The sequence below is a fragment of the Salvelinus alpinus genome, chromosome 8 (assembly GCF_045679555.1).
Source record: "Salvelinus alpinus chromosome 8, SLU_Salpinus.1, whole genome shotgun sequence".
Classification (NCBI taxonomy): Eukaryota; Metazoa; Chordata; class Actinopteri; order Salmoniformes; family Salmonidae; genus Salvelinus; species Salvelinus alpinus.
The window spans coordinates 57,447,516-57,466,081 of record NC_092093.1 but is presented as its reverse complement, the minus strand read 5'-3'; the positions used below and the strand labels follow the sequence as shown (position 1 = coordinate 57,466,081).

At 46.3% G+C, this 18,566-nt stretch overlaps 1 protein-coding gene across 1 annotated transcript; it reads right to left on the bottom strand.

The window, feature by feature from the left end:
- Positions 1-8,396: 8,396 nt before the first annotated feature.
- On the bottom strand, positions 8,397-9,965 carry LOC139582391 (uncharacterized). Its single transcript, XM_071412353.1, has 2 exons — positions 9,851-9,965; positions 8,397-9,645 (listed from the first exon to the last, which is right to left on the bottom strand). The coding sequence occupies exon 2, from the start codon at positions 9,281-9,283 to the stop codon at positions 8,534-8,536; it is 750 nt and encodes a 249-aa protein (XP_071268454.1). The 5' UTR covers positions 9,284-9,645; positions 9,851-9,965; the 3' UTR covers positions 8,397-8,533.
- Positions 9,966-18,566: the final 8,601 nt, after the last annotated feature.

The window sequence follows — 18,566 nt, the reverse complement described above, 5'->3', positions numbered from 1 at the left end:
GCTGAGTCACAATGCCATAATTCTCTTTACGATACCCCAAATACCTACTGCTTTCCCATTTTCTCAATGAAACTCATTTATGTGTATCTCGCTTTGCCAGCGTCCTGTAAATGTGCCAGCATATAAAACTGAAGATGTTAAGGTAATTGTAGGGGTCGGGAGAGGGAAAAAAGGGTGTAAAGTTAAGCCTGGTGAAAATGTTGAGTACTTTTAAAAAACAAATAAAACTTCTTCTAATAAGGTGATGTCAAAATGACTAAATTATCTGAAAGCCTCGTAGACATTTCTTCCTAGTCTTTTACACGTCATCTAGGGTGTCTTTAAAAGAATACCACCACCGCTGTAACCAAATATTATCATTTAATATATGTTATGGGAGAGAGCATATTTGGGATTTTCACTTTGATTAAGAGGTTTCATAGCTGCCTGCTTGACTTTAACCCACCTGCCCCTGCTTTTTACATGTCAAAATCATTCCAATCTATTACAGATACTTCTACCCCAGAAGTACAACACATAGATACTGTATGTCCAGTGATGACTATTCACTGTTACAAAGGATCTATAAATATACAAATGTCTACACAGTTATGTCATGTTGTCCTATGTCTTGCAGAGCTACCTCGACCCAGGAGACACAGCACACATTGACAGTGATGCCAGCCTGACTACAATATTGTCCCTAGTTAATTGTCAGCGGGATTGGAAAGGTCAGGCTGTTGGAATCACACAGAGACCCTCGCTGCTTTGATTGAAGCATTCGTTCCCAGCTCGTGTTTTACCTGGAAGTGTTTTTCAAAGCTTCCCAGTCAGATTAACAAGGTGACTTTCTCTCTCTCTCCTCCTAGACCAGGTTTAGTCTGCTGTCAATGATAGATAATAGTCACAGTTTACTGTCCGAGTAGACAGTAAATCCTACTCTATTGCATGTGTGTGTGTGTGTGTGTGTGTGTGTGTTTGTTTTGCCATGAAAAGGAGCCTCAGTGGTTTGAGGAGAGTATGCACCCTTCACAATGTGACGACCCTTAACTTCAGGAAAAAAGCCCATCAGCTGACGAGGAGGAGACAGTCATGCCTCTATCTCTTACTTCAAAGACCTAGACCAGCGCAGTGCAGCCAGTCTGTGAAATCCTCCTTGAAGTTCAGGCATGCTTTGTATGTGTTGTGTAAAACACAGCACTGTAAAGAAGGCATACACTGTGATATTGCTAATCCCGCGATTTACCATCAATCGCCAAAAAAGCACAGCTTTCTTTCCACTGCTCAGCAGCTTGACACATGCGTTAAATGAGACTGCTTGAGTCAAAAACATGGAGACTGATCAATGCTTTCCAATGCTTGAAAACTGGGAGTTAGAGAGATACTTTCAAGGGGGTACTATGACAACATTGCCATAATATCTTGTCAAGTTGACCTTTTAGTCATTTAGCATAAGCTCTTATCCAGAGCGACTTCCACTACTGAGTCCATCCGTTTTCATACTGGTACCCCTTGAGATTCAAACCCACAACCCCTGGCGTTGCAAGCACCATGCTCTACCAACTGAGCTACACAGGACATCCGCATGAAAGGAGCTGAGCTGCTGCACCAGTGGAACATTAAAGCTCTGGTGTTAATTCATGCATTCTCTAATACACAGCAGAAGAGCAGCAAACCCCTGTGTACTGTAGCTGTGTGTTTGGGCCCTTAAAGCTGCAGTATGCAGAAATCGCTCCGCCATTTCCTGGTTGCTAAAATTCTAATAGTTCGCTTAATTTCAAGACAAGCAAGTATAGTGTAGAGAATCATTCTACCAACTAAACTGCTGTGAAATATATTTTCATAGCCAAAATATGATTTTTTTTTCAGAAAAAAACTAAACCTAAGAATAGTAAGAACGGGAAGAATAGAAATAGCTCACATAGAACAGATCTACCACTTCTTAGACATGCTTTCAATGAGTGACAGATCTAGCAGCATACCACCCTGCATACCACTGCTGGCTTGCTTCTGAAGCTAAGCAGGGTTGGTCCTGGTCAGTCCCTGGATGGGAGACCAGATGCTGCTGGAAGTGGTGTTGGAGGGCCAGTAGGAGGCACTCTTTCCTCTGGTCTAAAAATAATATCCCAATGCCCCAGGGCAGTGATTGGGGACACTGCCCTGTGTAGGGTGCCGTCTTTCGGATGGGACGTTAAACGGGTGTCCTGACTCTCTGAGGTCATTAAAGATCCCATGGCACTTATCGTAAGAGTAGGGGTGTTAACCCCGGTGTCCTGGCTAAATTCCCAATCTGGCCCTCAAACAATCATGGTCACCTAATAATCCCCAGTTTACAATTGGCTCATTCATCCCCCTCCTCTCCCCTGTAACTATTCCCCAGGTCGTTGCTGCAAATGAGAACGTGTTCTCAGTCAACTTACCTGGTAAAATAACGGTAAAATAAAATAAAATAACTCACATGTCTATGTGAATTTGGTCGGGTCACCCAAAAAGTTACATACGGCAACTTTAAGTGGCACAGTACGTGGGTTCCATGATTAAAATAAGTACATTTTTAACAGTTTTTGGCTCAGATAACTTTCTTAAATCGTGTTGTTCTTGATCTTAAAAACTATTTTGAGGGGTTGGATGGTTTCAAAAGTGGGGTCCTCGGTCGTAAGATATAGAAGCTGTAGTTGATTGGAAATCTGTCTGTATACTGTATGGTTTGTCATTACGTCAGACATACCTTCTGAAATGAAAAGCAAAAAACATTTGCCTTGTTCTGGCCTCGTTTACAGAACCTATCATCTTCATTTACATTCTATCTCTGTGTCAGTCCTATCTTTGCACTTCGCTGAAAATCTACTTTCCGAACACCGATATGCATTCAGCGTGTGAAGAAACAATAACATTATGGGGCGTTCGGCGAAGCATTTACAAAACAATGCCTGTGGCAAAAAAAAAAGGCAAATAACTTAATCTTCCAAATAAAAGATAAGTCTGGTCTTTAAGTGGGCCCAGATTTAGAGCCTTAACCGGCGGGGGGGGGGGGGGGTTCTCAGAGTTACCTTCTTTACTGCTCCCACCCCTGCAGACATCTCCACTCAGCTTTAAACTCCACGGCCCGCTATCTCCCTGCAGTACTGCCGTCAGTACCCATGCCAACTTAAAGGCTTAATACGTGTCACTACTCACTGCTTACTTTATGCTATTTAGCTATTTTTAAAGACCAAAGCTTCCATGTCCATGGTATGTAATGTAGAACGAGAGAGATGCTCTCTCGCAGCACTCGACCGGAGAAAAGCATGTTGCACGCTATTCAGATTTTAGTTGAAGCTACAGAAAGTATATTATTTAATGTATAGATAGTTGACAACCTTTACAATGTAGGCTTCAAAGAGTTGGCTACCTCCTTGACCAGGTTTACGATAGTGTCTGATGTTTGGTGAATACAATGCTAATCTTCTTTGACAACTGAGAAATGAACTACAATGAACTCCAATTGAAATTATATGGAACATATACACTACTGTATGTCTACAGTACAGATGTAGGATCTTCATTTGAGCCAGCTTGCTACATCAGGAAAATAATCCTGCAGAAACAGGAAATGTAAATTATTATGTGGATTATAATTAATGGACATTTTTGTATGGGTTGCTACATTTTTTATTAGGGCAAATCAGGTCTGACATTTTTAAGGGGAAATTACAAACTTTAGAACCCTTTTTAAACCTCAAATACACTACAATTTTACATTTACTACTATGCAGGGAAATTCTCAGCAACAAAAGAATGATCAAATGAAGATCCTACATCTGTATGTCTCTTTGAATGTCTCATCACATACAAGCCCACTCCACCCCCTCTACTTGCTATTTAAATATTGTACTTCTTTCTGGTAATCGGAGGTGCCACAATGAAATCAATTCAGCGGGTGATAACAGATTTCACATCACGTTATCCAATTGGCTTTGAGGAGCCTCCTTGTGCGGAGACAGCAAAAACCTTCCTGTTCATGCATCATCTATATATGAAAGATGGGAGTCAGGTGTTATATGGAGTTTCTCCATAATGCCTCTTGACAGTGTAGCATCTTGCGTCTGTCTGTGACACATTGCTTCTTTGTCTCCAGTGTCGTTTCACTTTGCGGAAATCCTTTCTACATTTACATTTTAGTCATTTAACAAACACTCTTACCCAGAGAAACTAGGGTTAAGTGCCTTGCTCAAGGGCACATTGGCAGGTTTTTCCGCATAGTTGTCTCGGGGTTTCGAACCAGCAACCATTCAATTACTGGCCCATAACTCTTAACCATTAGGCTACCTGCCCCCCTATAACACACCAGGAAGGCGTACCCGTGACAAGGCCTTGAATGATACAACTGTCATTTTTCCAATGACAAAAGTAGAGACAATGCATGCACTTAAAATATGATGCTAAAAACTCACAGCATTTAGCATATAATTAGGCTATAACGCACTTAACACACACTATCGAAATCATGCATAAGTAAATAGATAGCATGCTGTGTTTTTTCTTGTCTATCAACATTGGATACTATTGTACTTAACGCAACCACCAGTAATTGACTTGTACGCTGAGTAGTTTATCCTCACTGTACCAATTTGTTTCAGAGCTATGCATGAATATTTATCTACAGTCTTTAACTGTTGACTGGGCATTTTCTGGATGAAAGCGAGCTCTCCCACATGGAAAGAAGAACTTGAAGCGATCTCTCGTGTTTATCTGTGAGAACCTGAGAACTGAACACAAATAATTTAAACACTTCACATAGTGCATTCATTCTCCTGGGGTTTGGTTGATGATGACTTTTAGTTTATTGTGACTTGATGTAGGAAATTACCGGCAACTGTCTGAGACTTAATCTTTGGCGAATTACGCTCCACTCTACTCAAATCTAACAGTACTGTTGGATGAGGGGAAGGGAAGGGGAGGGGAGGGGAGGGGAGGGAGAGACAGAGTGGAAAGAAAAAGAGAGAAACAATTGATTATTTTCGTGTTTCCTCTTTAGGCATTATATGCAAGCCATTTCCCTGGGTACATACTACAAAGTGAATACCAAGCATCTTTGAGAACAGAAAGATGGCTAGACTTGTCCACGGGCCATTGCCTGGAGAAATATTAGGATGCACCTTCTCCCTGTTGTCTGACTCTTTTCACACTGACAAAGAGACACGTTATGTATTTAGTCTTTGTGTGTGCGTGTGTGTGTGTGTGTGTGCGTGTGTCCCTGTGTGTGTGTGTGTGCGTGTGTGTGTGTGTCCCTGTGTGTGTGTGTGTGCGTGTGTGTGTGTGTGTGTGCGTGTGTCCCTGTGTGTGTGCATATGTGCATGTGTCCCTGTGTGTGTGTGTGTGTGTGTGTGTGTGTGTGTGTGTGTGTGTGTGTGTGTGTGTGTGTGTGTGTGTGTGTGTGTGTGTGTGTGTGTGTGTGTGTGTGTGTGTGTGTGTGTGTGTGTGTGTGTGTGTGTGCTGAGGTATGGAGAAGGTCGGGAGACTAGAGCCCTGTTGAGAGAGGCTCTTATGTTCTCAGTCTTGTCCCAATGTGGCGTTCCAGCATTCCATGCCAGGTCATTACTGGCCCAGCAGCCACTCTCTCCTCCTCTCCATCCAAACTCTCCATCTGTGCCCTTTACATGAGAGAGAGCGAGAGAGAGAGAGAGAGGCCTTCTGTGTGTTTTGTTTCCAGGCCCTGAACTCTCCTGCTGTCATCCTTCGTTATCTCTCTGTGTGTGTCTCCCTCTCTCCCCGTATATACAAGTATATCCTGTATATATGGATATATACTGTTGTTCCAGGCCCTGTGCTCTCCTACAGAGGCCCGGGCGGTGGTAGTGGTGTTGGGGCTGCTGAGCGTACACATTTGGCTCTCCCCATGCTCCCGTCAGAGCTGTCACCGCGGCACTGGGGCAGGGGCTAGCACTCCTCCTCATCAGCAGCACAGCTCTGCCTCATTATGCCGCTCCTGGCTTTGATCTGGTTTGCGAGGCTCTACCTGCATTACTGCAGCCAGTGGCTCTTCCTTCAGGCCATCGTAGTTCCTGTCAACAAGTGAGTATGCTTCCTTTGATATCCTCCTCTGTCCGAGGAGGTGGTGAAGCAGGAGGAGGAGGAGGAGGAGAGAAGTGCTTGTGTGGAAAATGTGCAGGGGAGTGGAGAGAGGAGGTGTGTGTGTGGGAGGGGGGAGTTTGGTGGAGTGGAGATGGGCGCGCGCGCACACACACACACACACACACACACACACACACACACACACACACACACACACACACACACACACACACACACACACACACACACACACACACACACACACACACACACACAAACACATTCTCTCCCGCTACATACTGTATAACACTGTTATCAGTAAAAAAATAAACAATCTGCCCATTACCAGTTTAATAAGTCTAAGCATTAATGGAACCATGTGGGAGTATGCATTGATTTCAACATGCAATCTTGTGGTCCCTGAACGTGTGCATTATTTGGAAAGAATGTATTGTTTATTATTTTGTAGACAGCATTCCGTAATAAACAAAGTAGGATGCCATTGAGAGGCTCTTATATCTCAATAGCATATGGTGTTGATTTAATTTATCACATTAAAAGCAAGACTGTAAATATGCTTACAAGTCTACTTTTACAGCGGGGGAACAAACACGAGCATTAAATAATGGAAAAGCCATCTGACAGAACATGGAAAAAATGTGCATGAGTAAAAAAGGGATGGAGGGGGGGATTGAGGGAGGAAAAAATGCAGATTATGGAGGTGGTCACCAGCCACTAAAGGATGACAACCGCCGCTTCCTCCTCTGAACGTTTCTCCCTGTAACGGCCAGCTAGCTCTCTGTCTCTATCTCTGACAGACCAGTGTGCTGACAGCCTCCCCCCAGCCCTCCCCATGTGTCCAACCCCTTGTCTCACCTGATGCCACACCGTCTCCTGCCCCCTCCCCATAGTGACATCATCAAAGCGAGCCCTTCAGTAGACTCTCACTCAGGCCCCACGCGGCTCTCCCATAACAACCAGCACACCACTTACACATTAGACATTACACCACTCTGTGGCCCCCACTCTTCCCATGTTATATGGAAAGTATTTGTCAGCAATCAACAATCTACATTTTCTGCAAAGATTTAAATTGTAACGCCTGGTACAAACCACAGCTAAGGTATATCAGAATACTGGAATATGGGTAGAGTGACTGTTAATGATCACAGATACACCTGTCCTGTAAAGTTGTTATGGAATTGGAATTGGACACAATTGTAGACAAACCTAAATACATGAGTGTAGAATATAGACAAATGAGTTGTTTGTCAAACATAGACCATTGTAAAGAAAAACTTGTTGTTAATCCCACCACAGTGTCCGATTTCAAAAAGGCTTTACGACAAAAGCATACCATGCGATTATGTTAGGTCAGTACCTAGTCACCAAAAACACAGCCATTTTTCCAGCCAAAGAGAGGAGTCACAAAAAGCAGAAATAGAGATCAAATTAATCACTAACCTTTGATGATCTTTATCAGATGACACTCATAGGACTTCATGTTACACAATACATGTACAGTGGGGAGAACAAGTATTTGATACACTGCCGATTTAGCAGGTTTTCCTACTTACAAAGCATGTAGAGGTTTGTAATTTGTATCATAGGTACACTTCAACTGTGAGAGACGGAATCTAAAAAAAAATCCAGAAAATCACATTATATGATTTTTAAGTAATTAATTTGCATTTTATTGCATGACATAAGTATTTGATACATCAGAAAAGCAGAACTTAATATTTGGTACAGAAACCTTTGTTTGCAATTACAGAGATCATACGTTTCCTGTAGTTCTTGACCAGGTTTGCACACACTGCAGCAGGGATTTTGGCCCACCCCTCCATACAGACCTTCTCCAGATCCTTCAGGTTTCGGGGCTGTCGCTGGGCAATACGGACTTTCAGCTCCCTCCAAAGATGATCTATTGGGTTCAGGTCTGGAGACTGGCTAGGCCACTCCAGGACCTTGAGATGCTTCTTACGGAGCCACTCCTTAGTTGACCTGGCTGTGTGTTTCGGGTCGTTGTCATGCTGGAAGACCCAGCCACGACCCATCTTCAATGCTCTTACTGAGGGAAGGAGGTTGTTGGCCGAGATCTCGCGATACATGGCCCCATCCATCCTCCCCTCAATACGGTGCAGTCGTCCTGTCCCCTTTGCAGAAAAGCATCCCCAAAGAATGATGTTTCCACCTCCATGCTTCACGGTTGGGATGGTGATCTTGGGGTTGTACTCATCCTTCTTCTTCCTCCAAACACGGCGAGTAGAGTTTAGACCAAAAAGCTCTATTTTTGTCTCATCAGACCACATGACCTTCTCCCATTCCTCCTCTGGATCATCCATTTACATTTACATTTAAGTCATTTAGCAGACGCTCTTATCCAGAGCGACTTACAAATTGGTGCATTCACCTTATGATATCCAGTGGAACAACCACTTTACAATAGTGCATCTAACTCTTTTAAGGGGGAGGGGGGGGTTAGGAGGATTACTTTATCCTATCCTAGGTATTCCTTAAAGAGGTGGGGTTTCAGGTGTCTCCGGAAGGTGGTGATTGACTCCGCTGACCTGGCGTCGTGAGGGAGTTTGTTCCACCATTGGGGTGCCAGAGCAGCGAACAGTTTTGACTGGGCTGAGCGGGAACTGTACTTCCTCAGAGGTAGGGAGGCGAGCAGGCCAGAGGTGGATGAACGCAGTGCCCTTGTTTGGGTGTAGGGCCTGATCAGAGCCTGAAGGTACGGAGGTGCCGTTCCCCTCACAGCTCCGTAGGCAAGCACCATGGTCTTGTAGCGGATGCGAGCTTCAACTGGAAGCCAGTGGAGAGAGCGGAGGAGCGGGGTGACGTGAGAGAACTTGGGAAGGTTGAACACCAGACGGGCTGCGGCGTTCTGGATGAGTTGTAGGGGTTTAATGGCACAGGCAGGGAGCCCAGCCAACAGCGAGTTGCAGTAATCCAGACGGGAGATGACAAGTGCCTGGATTAGGACCTGCGCCGCTTCCTGTGTGAGGCAGGGTCGTACTCTGCGAATGTTGTAGAGCATGAACCTACAGGAACGGGTCACCGCCTTGATGTGAGTTGAGAACGACAGGGTGTTGTCCAGGATCACGCCAAGGTTCTTAGCGCTCTGGGAGGAGGACACAATGGAGTTGTCAACCGTGATGGCGAGATCATGGAACGGGCAGTCCTTCCCCGGGAGGAAGAGCAGCTCCGTCTTGCCGAGGTTCAGCTTGAGGTGGTGATCCGTCATCCACACTGATATGTCTGCCAGACATGCAGAGATGCGATTCGCCACCTGGTTATCAGAGGGGGGAAAGGAGAAGATTAATTGTGTGTCGTCTGCATAGCAATGATAGGAGAGGCCATGTGAGGATATGACAGAGCCAAGTGACTTGGTGTATAGCGAGAATAGGAGAGGGCCTAGAACAGAGCCCAGGGGGACACCAGTGGTGAGAGCACGTGGTGCGGAGACAGATTCTCGCCACGCCACCTGGTAGGAGCGACCTGTCAGGTAGGACGCAATCCAAGCGTGGGCCGCGCCGGAGATGCCCAGCTCGGAGAGGGTGGAGAGGAGGATCTGATGGTTCACAGTATCAAAGGCAGCCGATAGGTCTAGAAGGATGAGAGCAGAGGAGAGAGAGTTAGCTTTAGCAGTGCGGAGCGCCTCCGTGACACAGAGAAGAGCAGTCTCAGTTGAATGACTAGTCTTGAAACCTGACTGATTTGGATCAAGAAGGTCATTCTGAGAGAGATAGCAGGAGAGCTGGCCAAGGACGGCACGTTCAAGAGTTTTGGAGAGAAAAGAAAGAAGGGATACTGGTCTGTAGTTGTTGACATCGGAGGGATCGAGTGTAGGTTTTTTCAGAAGGGGTGCAACTCTCGCTCTCTTGAAGACGGAAGGGACGTAGCCAGCGGTCAAGGATGAGTTGATGAGCGAGGTGAGGTAAGGGAGAAGGTCTCCGGAAATGGTCTGGAGAAGAGAGGAGGGGATAGGGTCAAGCGGGCAGGTTGTTGGGCGGCCGGCCGTCACAAGACGCGAGATTTCATCTGGAGAGAGAGGGGAGAAAGAGGTCAAAGCACAGGGTAGGGCAGTGTGAGCAGAACCAGCGGTGTCGTTTGACTTAGCAAACGAGGATCGGATGTCGTCGACCTTCTTTTCAAAATGGTTGACGAAGTCATCCGCAGAGAGGGAGGAGGGGGGAGGAGGGGGAGGAGGATTCAGGAGGGAGGAGAAGGTGGCAAAGAGCTTCCTAGGGTTAGAGGCAGATGCTTGGAATTTAGAGTGGTAGAAAGTGGCTTTAGCAGCAGAGACAGAAGAGGAGAATGTAGAGAGGAGGGAGTGAAAGGATGCCAGGTCCGCAGGATGGCGAGTTTTCCTCCATTTCCGCTCGGCTGCCCGGAGCCCTGTTCTGTGAGCTCGCAGTGAGTCGTCGAGCCACGGAGCAGGAGGGGAGGACCGAGCCGGCCTGGAGGATAGGGGACATAGAGAGTCAAAGGATGCAGAAAGGGAGGAGAGGAGGGTTGAGGAGGCAGAATCAGGAGATAGGTTGGAGAAGGTTTGAGCAGAGGGAAGAGATGATAGGATGGAAGAGGAGAGAGTAGCGGGGGAGAGAGAGCGAAGGTTGGGACGGCGCGATACCATCCGAGTAGGGGCAGTGTGGGAAGTGTTGGATGAGAGCGAGAGGGAAAAGGATACAAGGTAGTGGTCGGAGACTTGGAGGGGAGTTGCAGTGAGATTAGTGGAAGAACAGCATCTAGTAAAGATGAGGTCAAGCGTATTGCCTGCCTTGTGAGTAGGGGGGGAAGGTGAGAGGGTGAGGTCAAAAGAGGAGAGGAGTGGAAAGAAGGAGGCAGAGAGGAATGAGTCAAAGGTAGACGTGGGGAGGTTAAAGTCACCCAGAACTGTGAGAGGTGAGCCATCCTCAGGAAAGGAACTTATCAGGGCGTCAAGCTCATTGATGAACTCTCCAAGGGAACCTGGAGGGCGATAAATGATAAGGATGTTAAGCTTGAAAGGGCTGGTAACTGTGACAGCATGGAATTCAAAGGAGGCGATAGACAGATGGGTCAGGGGAGAAAGAGAGAATGTCCACTTGGGAGAGATGAGGATCCCAGTGCCACCGCCCCGCTGACCAGAAGCTCTCGGGGTGTGCGAGAACACGTGGGCAGACGAGGCGAGAGCAGTAGGAGTAGCAGTGTTGTCAGTGGTAATCCATGTTTCCGTCAGTGCCAAGAAGTCGAGGGACTGGAGGGACGCATAGGCTGAGATGAACTCTGCCTTGTTGGCCGCAGATCGGCAGTTCCAGAGGCTGCCGGAGACCTGGAACTCCACGTGGGTCGTGCGCGCTGGAACCACCAGGTTAGAATGGCAGCGGCCACGCGGTGTGAAGCGTCCAGATGGTCATTGGCAAACTTCAGACGGGCCTGGACATGCGTTGGCTTGAGCAGGGGGACCTTGCGTGCGCTGCAGGATTTTAATCCATGACGGCGTAGTGTGTTACTAATGGTTTTCTTTGAGACTGTGGTCCCAGCTCTCTTCCGGTCATTGACCAGGTCCTGCCGTGTAGTTCTGGGCTGATCCCTCACCTTTCTCATGATCATTGATGCCCCACAAGGTGAGATCTTGCATGGAGCCCCAGACCGAGGGTGATTGACAGTCAACTTGAACTTCTTCCATTTTCTAATAATTACTCCAACAGTTGTTGCCTTCTCACCAAGCTGCTTGCCTATTGTCCTGTAGCCCATCCCAGCCTTGTGCAGTTCTACAATTTTATCCCTGATGTCCTTACACAGCTCTCTGGTCTTGGCCATTGTGGAGAGGTTGGAGTCTGTTTGATTGAGTGTGTGGACAGGTGTCTTTTATACAGGTAACGAGTTTAAACAGGTGCAGTTAATACAGGTAATGAGTGGAGAACAGGAGGGCTTCTTAAAGAAAAACGAACAGGTCTGTGAGAGCCGGAATTCTTACTGGTTGGTAGGTGATCAAATACTTATGTCATGCAATAAAATGCAAATGAATTACTTAAAAATCATACAATGTGATTTTCTGGATTTTTGTTTTAGATTCCGTCTCTCACAGTTGACCTCTACATGCTTTGTAAGTAGGAAAACCTACAAAATCGGCAGTGTATCAAATACTTGTTCTCCCCACTGTATGTTTTGTTCGATAAGGTAAAGTTCATATTTATATCCAAAATCTCAGTTTACATTGACGTGTTATGTTCAGTAGTTCCAAAACATCCGGTGATTTTGCAAAGAGCCACATCAATTTACAGAAATACTCATAATAAACATTGCTAAAAGATACAACTGTTATGCATGGAATTTTAGATAATCTTCTCCTTAATGCAACCCCTGTGTCAGATTTAAAATAAACTTTACAGAAGAAGCACACCATGCAATAATCTGAGTACAGCGCTCAGACACAAAATCAAGCCATACAGATATCCGCCATGTTGTGGAGTTAACAGAAGCCAGAAATAGCATTATAAATATTCACTTACCTTTGATGATCTTCATCAGATTGCACTCCCAGGAATCCCAGTTCCACAATAAATGTTTGTTTTGTTCGATGAAGTCCATCATTTATGTCCAAATACCTCCTTTTTGTTCGCACATTTTGCCCAGTAATCCAAGTTCATGAGGCACGATCACTAGGTGCAGACGAAAAGTCAAAAAGTTCCGTTACAGTTCGTAGAAACATGTCAAACGATGTATAGAATCAATCTTTAGGATGTTTTTAACATAACTCTTCAATAATGTTCCAACCGGAGAATTCCTTTGTCTTCAGAAATGCAATTGAACTCAAGCTAACTCTCACATGAATGCGCATGGTCAGCTCATGGCACTCTGGGAGAGACCTTACTCAATCCCCTCTCATTCACCCCCACTTCACAGTAGAAGCCTCAAACAAGGTTCTAGAGACTATTGACATCTAGTGGAAGCCTTAGGAAGTGCAATATGACCCCATTTCCACTGTATCTTGGATAAGCAAAGAGTTGAAAAACTACAAACCTCAGATTTCCCACTTCCTGGTTGGATTTTTTCTCAGGTTTTTGCCTGCCTTATGAGTTCTGTTATACTCACAAACATCATTCAAATAGTTTTAGAAACGTCAGAGTGTTTTCTATAGAAATCTACTAATAATATGCATATCCTAGCATCTGGGCCTGAGTAGCAGGCAGTTAACTCTGGGCACGCTTTTCATCCGGACGTGAAAATACTGCCCCCTATCCCAAAGAAGTTAATCCAGCCGCATTGTCAGATTTCAAAAAGGCTGTACGGCGAAAGCACACCATGCGATTATCTGAGGACAGAGCCCCGCACACAAAAGCATTACATACATTTTCCAACCAAGCGGATGCGTCACGAAAGTCAGAAAAAGCAATAAAATAAATGACTTACCTTTGAGGATCTTCATCTGGTTGCAATCACAAGGGTCCCAGCTACATAACAAATGGTCCTTTTGTTCGATAAAGTCCTTCTTTATATCCCAAAAAGTCTGTTTCATTGGTGCGCTAGACTCAGTAATCCACCGGTTTCCCTCATTCAAAATGCATACAAATGAATCCCGTAAGTTACCAATAAACTTCTTCCAAACATATCAAACAACGTTCCTAATCAATCCTCAGGTACCCTATTATGAAAATAAACGATAAAATTTAAGACGGAGAATACCGGAGACCCATTACCAGAGATAAATAACGAAGTATGCGCACTCACCGGAACGCGCTACAAACATTACAGCCAAAATGGGAGCCACTTAGAAAAACTACAAATTCTAGCTAATTTTTCAAAAAACAAGCCTGAAACTCTTTCTAAAGACTGTTGACATCTAGTGGAAGCCCTAGGAACTGCAATCTGGAAGGACTTCCTTTTATTTTATATACACCCATTCCCAGCCATTGTAATCAGAGGTGAGCTGGGGAAAAAAATTCTGGTTGGATTGTTCTCGGGTTTTCGCCTGCCATATCAGTTCTGTTATACTCACAGACATTATTTTCACAGTTTTGGAAACTTTAGTGTGTTTTCTATCCAATACTACCATTATCCAATACTACCAATACTGAAATGATATGCATATCCTAGCTTCTGGGCCTGAGTAACAGGTGGTTTACTTTGGGCACTTCATTCATCCAAACTTCCGAATACTGCCCCCTAGCCCGAAGAAGTTAAGGTCCAGGGCAGAACGTTGGGACAGGACAGCCCCCACTCCGACATCCAAAGCATAGGCCTCCACCACGAACTGACAGGAAGGTTCAAGATGAACCAAGATAGGAGCAGCGGTGAAGCAGTGTTTGAGGTCCAAGAACACCCGGTCAGAGGCAGAGGACCACATGAACGGAACCTTGGTAGAGGTGAGTGCAGACAGGGGAAAAGCCAGGGTGCTGTAACCCCGGATAAAGCGGCGATAAAAGTTAGGAAACCCCAGGAAACATTGCAGCTGCACCCTGGATGTAGGCTGAGGCCAATCCACAGCCGCTCTCACCTTCTCAGGATCCATCTGGACACACCCAGCAGAGATGATGTAACCCAGAAAAAGGATGGTGGAATGATGGAACTTGCACTTCCTCTCCTTCACAAACAGCTGATTCTCCAGAAGGCGTTGAAGAACCTGCCATACGTGGAGCACTTGTTCTTGGGGGAAGCGGGTGAAGAGGAGGATTTCATCAATGTAGACAAAGTTGAACCGGTTCAACATGCGCGGAGAACATCATTTACCTGAGCCTGGAACACAGCAGGGTGTTGGTGAGGCTAAAATGCTTGACCAGATTCTCGTAGTGGCCGCTCGTCCCCCTCTCGTATCCGCACCCGGTGGCAGGTGTTCCGTAGATCCAGCTTGGAAAACGCGGTGGCCCACTGGAGGCTGAGGAAATGAGTAGTAGCGGATAACGGTTTTTAACAGTAATGTCATTGAGTCAATGCACAGGCGCAGGGTCTTGTCCTTTTTCTCCATGAAGAAGAACCCTGTGCCGGCAGCGAGGAAGAGCGACATATAAACCCTGCAGCTAGGGAGTCTCCAATGTAGGTCTCCATAGCCTTAGTCTCTGGTTCCGACCAGAGTACAGACGTCCCCGGGGCGGCGTGGTACTAGGGAGAAGATCAATCCCATAGTCATAGGGTCGGTGCGGCGGAAGCGAAGTGGCCTGGGCCTTGCTGAACACCTCCCGGAGATCCTGGTACCCCGTGGGGATGGTGGAGAGGTCCAAGGCACCTTCCAAGCCCCCCGGAAGACGTCCCGGGGCAGGTTGCACTGACTTCAGACAATGGCCGTGGCAGAACGGACTCTAGCCCATGATGGCACACGTAGACCAGTTGATGAGGGGATTGTGTCGCTGGAGCCAGGAGAATCCCAAAACCATTGGAATCTGAGGATACTTGATGAGCAGAAATTGAATAGTCTCGCTGTGATTCCCTGACCCCCGTAGGTTGATGGGAGTGGTATTATGAGTGACCCGGGCCTAGAGCAAAGATTACACTTCCCTCTACCCTCGTTCTGAACAGTGCTACTTCTTCATTTCTCAAAGGAAAAACCTCAACCAATTTCTAGACTGTTGACATCCAGTGGAAGCGAAAGGAACTGCAAGAAAGTCACTTAGAAATCTGGATTCCCAATGAAAACCCATTGAAAAGAGAGTGACCTCAAAAAAACGAATTCTGAATGGTTTGTCCTCGGGGTTTTGCCTGCCAAATAAGTTCTGTTATACTCACAGACATGGTTCAAGCAGTTTTAGAAACTGCAGAGTGTTTTCCATCTAAATCCAAATCTACATATCTATAATATGCATATCTTAGCTTCTGGGCCTGAGTAGCAGGCAGTTTAATTTGGGCACGCTTTTCATCCAAAATTCCAAATGCTGCCCCCTATCCTAAAGAAGTTTTAAAGGACAAGAGGATACAAAATGACCAAGAGTCCCACAATACAGACAACTCTTCGTGTTGATCCTGTATTGCCGTTCCTCTGGCAACAGCCCATCTCCACCTAGTTGCTTATGCTCGGGAAGCGGGGACTCGGCCGTCTTCGGCGACTCTCGGTGGAAGTCAGGAGGCCTCGGGCTCTCTCGGGACCGGGACCGTCAGAGACTTCCGGGATGACTCGAAGGCAAGGTACTTCCGGGATGACTCGAAGGCAAGGTGGAATCTCTGAAAGTGCGAGCAAAATTGGATTTCCTCTCCCTCCATCGTTCCGGTAATAGTCCATCGATATGGATAGTCATCGCGATGAGGGAATCGAGATCCGTAGTTAACACCCGGGCAGCAAGCTCATTCTTGGCTTCCTCCGAGACACCATGCAGGAAGATATCGAACAGCACTTCCTCGTTCCAAGCACTCCCCGGCTGCCAACATTAGAAATCCACCGTATAGTCTGCCACACTGCAGGAGTTCTCCTGAAGTTGAATTAGCTTCCGGGCAGCTTATCTCCCGGAGAACAGGGCATCAAAAACCTTGTTCACCTCTCCCACAAACCCCTCCAGACTAGCGCATATGGCCGGCTGTTGTTTTCTTACAGCAGTATCCCAGGTGAGAGCCCTCCCGGACATCAGCGTGATGAGGTAGGCTATCTTGGAGCAACCTGAGGGGAAGGAGGAAGGCTGAAGCTCGAAAACAAGGGCACACTGAGCCAGAAACGCCCGACAGTTGCTCGGCTCTCCATTGAAGCGTTCCGAAATAGGTACGCGGGGCTCCAGAGAAGTTGGAGTGACCGATGAGACGGCGCTGCTCACAGCTGAGTTACTGAGGGGCTGTAACCACTGTAACCCCACAGTCCCACTCCATCCCTCCTCCCCTCTCTCCACTCTCTCCCTACCATACCTTTCTCTCTCACTCCTTCTCCCCCTCTCTCTCTCCCTCCCACCCCTCCCTCCCTCCCTCCCTCCCTCCCTCCCTCCCTCCCTCCCTCCCTCCCTCCCTCCCTACCCCATCCCTTCCTCCCTCCCCCCCCCCCACCCCTCTCCCCCCCTCGTTCCCTCCTCCTCCTAACCCCTCCAGATTCCAGTCTCACGCTCACACCGTGGAGCTAGTCTACCAGAATTCCTTGCTTCATACCCGCGAGGAGTTTGCCCATGCTCGTGGTGGGACCTCTGACCTTGAACGACATAACGTTGCTGCTGCTCCTGATCAGATGAGGCTGTCAGCTAGTGTTTGGCTCACTGCCCTCCTTCACATCTAACTTGATCATGGCTCTGGGAGTGTGGACAGTATTGGACCCGCTGGCCGTCTTTGTAGTGGGTGTCACTTAAGTCACTTAAAATAACTTGGACACCCGTGCTCACTTTAAATAGGAAGTTCACTTTATCTTGGCAAAGTGACTTTAGAAGTTAGAAAAACACACACATAAGGATCTGTATCTTTTTGTGGATCCCCTTGTCTGTCCGAAAGAACGCCACCGTCAAATGACTTTCAGTTGATTATGAGGAATGTGAAAACCACTGCATAGAGGTTGATAAAGGGTTATTTGATAGCCACACAGTGCATTATGGTGTTTTATTAGTCATCCTGGGTATTTGCTCTTGAATTTCAATAACCACCATGTACCGTAAACAAACATAATTGATCATCTAAAGGGAACTATGTCTAACACACACATGTACTGTCCAATCTTATCCTATGGTTAATCATAATGGTTATTAATGAAGAGAGGGTGTCGTAGTGTTGTATTTCCTCACATCATGGAATACCACAGAGGTCCTTGACAAATGCACGTCCAACCAAAACCTTTTACCAGGTTTCTCTGTTGGAGGCCTCTCATATTACCTGTAGATTACACTGTAGATGTACTGTCCTTTGCTTCAATGTATTTCATCTCGTATGCACAGTAGCGTGCCCTATGTAAAATGTATGCATGCATTACTGTTGCTTAGGATAAAAGTGTCTGCTAAATACCATATATGATATTATATATTACAGTAGATACAGACTCAGTTGATGATGGTGTGTCCAGCGGCTGTCCTACAGTGCAGAGTCTCCCATCAGTTGATGGTTGTATTATGGGAATGTGGTTGTATGGTGCTGGTTGTCTGTCTGTCCAGCGTACAGTGCAGATTCTGCTACTGGTACTTCTACCGGACTGACCGTTCGGGCTGGTCATCACCCTCTTCATCTGCACCGTCCTCTTCCTCGTCACCTTCCTCTTCCTCGTCACCTTCCTCTTCCTCTACACCGTCGTCTTCCTCTACAACGTCGTCTTCCTCCTCTTCGCAGCCAACATCCTCTACCTCTACTTCCTCAGGTCAGCACACTCAGTTCACTTCAGTTTAATTTATTGAATCTTGTCACATATCTTTAGCGAAACATGTTTGAGGCATGCTACTCATTTAAATCAAGATACAGTTAATTTGACACATAAATCATTCTAAGATGTTGAATTTGGCCTTCAGTCATAGATGCGTGACACATATGCCACCATGGATGTCTGTGTATCTTGCCTCCTCTACTGACAATGTCAAAGATGAAACTAGACATGTGCTTCTAATGTCTAATTTCATCTTTCACCTGCTTTTAATGATATTATGCTGTGTTTCTAATGTCTAGTT

Coding starts and splice junctions, on each gene's coding strand:
- LOC139582391 (XM_071412353.1), bottom strand. CDS start 9,283: ATGACGGATCACCACCTCAAGCTGAACCTCGGCAAGACGGAGCTGCTC.